Source organism: Diceros bicornis, chromosome 27 (assembly GCF_020826845.1).
Source record: "Diceros bicornis minor isolate mBicDic1 chromosome 27, mDicBic1.mat.cur, whole genome shotgun sequence".
Classification (NCBI taxonomy): Eukaryota; Metazoa; Chordata; class Mammalia; order Perissodactyla; family Rhinocerotidae; genus Diceros; species Diceros bicornis.
This window is the reverse complement of record NC_080766.1, coordinates 43281935-43286346: the sequence shown is the minus strand read 5'-3', so window position 1 is coordinate 43286346 and position 4412 is coordinate 43281935. Positions and strand designations below refer to the sequence as shown.

General features: G+C 56.5%; 1 protein-coding gene across 1 annotated transcript; it reads left to right on the top strand.

The window, feature by feature from the left end:
• The first annotated feature begins 368 nt into the window (after positions 1–368).
• Positions 369–3926, top strand: LOC131392919 (cystatin-B-like). The gene is made up of 3 exons (XM_058523203.1): positions 369–446; positions 3193–3294; positions 3776–3926. The coding sequence occupies exons 1-3, from the start codon at positions 369–371 to the stop codon at positions 3902–3904; spliced, it is 309 nt and encodes a 102-aa protein (XP_058379186.1). The 3' UTR covers positions 3905–3926.
• The last annotated feature ends 486 nt before the right edge of the window (positions 3927–4412 follow it).

The following is a 4412-nucleotide window of genomic DNA, read 5'->3' as shown; positions in this document are numbered from 1 at the left end:
TCCCTCAGGGCCACACCCCAACCTGAGCCCTCTTACCTCTGCCTCCCTGGGGAGGAGGACACCAAAGCCAGGTGTGGGGGGGGGCACTGCAGCACAGGGACCCTTAGTTCAAAGACTGTGCCTGAAGCAAGAGGGGGGCACTGAGGCTGCAGCAAGTCAGGTCGCACCCATCCAGATCCCGACGCGCCCCCTCCCACGCCAAGTCCTGCGCCCTAATCCCACTCACGTCACGTGAGAGCCGCACCCCTGGGGTGGGGCCTCGGTCCACACTAGGTGTAGGCACTGGGTGTCCCTACTCACTCTCAGTGCTCGCTCTCCGTGCTCGCTCTCCGTGCTCACTCTCCGCACTCGCTGTCCGCAGCTCCAGCATGTCCTCCGAGATGGTTTGTGGCGGGTTCACCAACACGCGGCCCGCTACACCTGAGATCCAGGCCATCGCCGACCAGGTAGGCCGGGCCCACGGCCAGGCCTCCGTGCGTGGATCGGGGTCCAGGTCCTTCTCAAGTCCTGGGGACTGGCCCGCCCAGGACGCTGAGATCGCGGCTGGAAGGCAGGCAGTGCGCTGGGTTCAGAGCCCGCACCCGGGCTGTGTCACGGGGAGAATGCCCTCCAGGCCTGGGGATGTGCACAGAGGGGCTCGGAGGAGAAGGGCCCTAATGTAAATACCCTCAGGTAGTTCGGAAAAATCCTGCACAGAGAGAGAGCAGAGGATGGAGCAGGTTGGGGGGAAGTTGACAGTCAGTGAATCTGGGGAGAGTGTGTCCGGGTGTGCTGAGCTGAGCTGTGATTCCAGCACTGTTTGCCCAGGTGTGAAATCACCTCCTAATCAAAAGTTTTCAAATCATAAAGAAACGACACAGACCAGGATGGGTGGCAGAGGCAGAGCCTGGCCAGACCCTGGGCAGTGGCCTGACTCCGCAAGCCTGAGTTTCCTCATCTGTAACCTGGGCGTCAGGAAGGGACCTGCAGAGGGTTCTGGTGAGGGTGGGTGAGGGGGCCTGCCCCACCTGTCCCCATGTGTCAGCAACGTGGAGCCTTTACAGGCAAGACAAAGTGCAGGGCACGGAAGGGTTCAGTCCTGAGTATGGTGTGGAAAAGGGAAACAAACTTCTCTCCTGTGCCTTTCCTCCCCTGCTGCCCCTACACCCGATGGCAGGCGGTCAGCCTGGGGTCCTGGCTCTGGGTGTGACCATCTGACGGCAGGAAAGGGGGGTGAGTCAGCCCCACGAGAACTTTGAAAATGAGGAATTTGTGGGGACTCCGCGGGTGAGCCTCACCGGGCGCTGGTTCCTGCTCTCCCCCGGCACCCGCTCCAGGGCCCGGCCCTTCCTCACGGTTCCCGGTTTTCCAGGCCCAGACATTCCTCACTGTCCCCTGGACTTTGAGGTGTGTGAGCTCATTCAGGAGAAGAGTGGCCGTCTCAGAGGGCTCCCTGAGTTGGTGTTGGTCACTTGAGGGTGTCGTGTCAGTGGCAGTGTGACTGCTACCTGGAGAGACTGGGGCAGCCGTGGGGGAGCCGGCTGCTTGCTGGGCGGCCCTAGGAGGAGAGGGGCCGGGCAGCGTCATGGAGCCTCTGGCTGCAGAGAACAGAGGTAGAGGCTGACCCGGGTCAGAGGTCGTCAGAGTCGGGCATTCTGTCCCAGCCTCCTCAAGAAGTGCCCACCAGCTGGGTTCTTGAGCCTTTCCTGGCCCTCTGCCCCACCTTGGTCCCTGAGGGCCGGGAACCGGCAGCTTCCTGACTGACCTGGGGCCTTCTGTGCCTCCTTGGTGCAGCCCAGCCCCTCTCTCTGCTGGTCCAGAAGGGAGTCAGTGAACTGTGGTCCGCAGGCAGTGGCCTGGGCTGGTGTTCAGGCCTCCGTGTCCCCTGTTCCACCCCCTCCATCTGGGTTTTCTCACCGGTCCTTGCTCTCAGCCGGGGCTTTCCTGCTTCGGCTCCTGAAACAGGCAAAGAGAGAGGCCATTCCTGCCCAGATCCCGGGCTGGTTTGTGGGTGTCACTCACCCCATTGGGTTTATAACCGTTTGCAGGGTCAGTTCCTTGTGGACGCAGCACAGTGCCCCGCAGGCAGCAGCACCGTTAAGTATTCAGACCCAGGTGGGCGCTGGCCCCAGGGAGACACTAGCACCACACTAGAACCTTCCAGCCACGTGCAGAGAGCAGAGGAGCCTCAGGACGAGGCCTGCCTTCTTCCCCGCTGAACACTCTCTGGCCTTCGCTGCCCAGACCCCAGTCTTCTCGCCATCCTCACCCCCAGGGGGCCCTCCCTGAAGGCGCTGGATGCCAGGCTCCAGGGACTCACCTGCAGGTGGGGATGGAGATCCCCCTTGTCTCCCAGCACCTGGCCTGCTTCCTGCAGCTGGTTTAACTAAACCCTGGAACCCTCTAGAACCATCTGGTCACTCCAGCACCTGTAGTGTACACCAGTGCTGACCAGTTCATCCAGAGAGCAGCCAGAGCACTTCCACACTAGATTCCACTTTAAATTAAAAAAAGACACACCTGGTCTCTCCTTCCTCCATAAAGATGCTCAGTTACTGAAAGGCCAAGACCCTGGAAACAGGATTGAAGCAAAATTACGGTGACTGTGACACTGAAGATGAGGAGCAGCCTCTGCCCAAAGGCCCTGCACCCTAAAGAAATCACCTACAAATGCAGCAAAGTGCTTTATCTCCTCCATCATCCGTGAGAGGAGAGTGAGTCCTGGGGAGTGCCAGCATTAGAGACAGTTAAGAGAATTAAGGCACGTCTGTAAGGTGGAAGATTACATTTAGCTGAAAATTTTAAAAGTGTTTAGTTTTCAATTTTAAAAGAGTAATTTAAAAAGTGTATACAGTCTTTCAAATGAACTGTTTGGTGTCCAGTAAAAGCACACACAGGGCATAAGCTTCTATATAGTGTTGTAATGATGAAAATAGAAAAATCTCCCAGGCCTGGAAAAGGAATGGCAAGGATACACTGAAGTGGCATCATTAAAGCTTTGGGAGAATTAAGGAATCGCTTCCTGAACTTTGTGGTTGGAGCTGAGAGTTTCCCAGGTCCCCCTGGTGATGAAGAACAGTTCTGATACAGAAGAGCTTAGAATTGGCCTTAGAATTCAGTTTGTAACATGTAATGTGAGAAGTGAGCTCCTGTGTAAGTTACTCTTGCAGGAGGGAAGCCCCCATGATGTGTGCATTCTCTCTCCTTCCGCAGGTGAAGCCCCAGCTGGAAGAGAAGGAAAAGAAGAAGTTCTCTATTTTTAAGGCCGTGGAATTCATGAGCCAAGCGGTCGCGGGCGCAAACTACCTCATCAAGGTAGGGTGTCAGCCACGCGGGAGGGTCTCGCCTCAAGTGGGTGCTCGAGCAGACATGGGTGGCGTGGTCTCATTGGTCCCAGGGCAGTGGTGCTTAAAGCGGGGTCCTGTGGCAGCCCCAGCTTCTGGGGGTTCATGGCCCTCTAAAACGAGTGTGTGTGCATGTGTGTGTGTGTGTGTGTGTGTATGTGTGCACGTGCGTAAGCACCCCAGCATCCTTGGAGGAGACGACCGAGCCTTTCAGAACTAAGAACTAAGGGCTGTGATGGAGTGAGTGTGGGGTGCCAGGGGTGCGGGCTGGGGTGATGAGAGCGTCCACTGCCCTTGGAGGAGGGAGATGGGAGTGTCATCAGCCCCGTCACTGATGACCTGAAGGGACGCGGCTTCCACGCATCCAGGCCTTCCTCGAACTGTCCAGTCCTGCAGGGAAACTTGGGGTCAGAGGCTGTCCCTGCCCCCCTCACTCCACTCTCTCTTTGCAGGTTCAAGTTGGCGATGACGACTACATACACATTCAAGTGTTTGCAAGTCTCCTGCATGCAAATAGGCCCCTGGAGTTGACCAGCTATCAGACCAACAAAACCAGGAATGACAAGCTGGAGAGTTTCTAGCTCCCGATTTTGAACAGGGCTCGTCGTCCACGTGGTTTTCTGTCCTCTGAGGGCATGTATCAGGGATGATAAATGAATGTCATCTCTATGCTGTGCCACTGGGGCAGGAGGGGGTGCTATGCACCTCTGTGTGTCTCTGTTCCTAACTTCCATTGTGTTGATTTTTTTCTCCCAATCAATGATCTAAACTAAATTACTTTCCAAGAGGGCTTATTATCTGTGAGCATTCCTTTGAGGCATTGTCAGTTACACCGGTAACTCTGTTTGCTTGTGACAAGTCCTTGGCATGTGTTCTTCCATTACGTATGCTCTTGGAAGATCCCCACCGCCACACGAACCTGAAGCCCTGAGAGCCATCTCCTCCTGACCACCAGACCCTGTCATGCCTCTTCTGTCCACTCATGCACATCAGCTCTTCACTGTGTACCCAGGTACCACACCTGTGATGTCACAGCAGCCCACATGACAGGACAGCACAAGTGGGACACTGGGCCAGGCCTTGCAGATG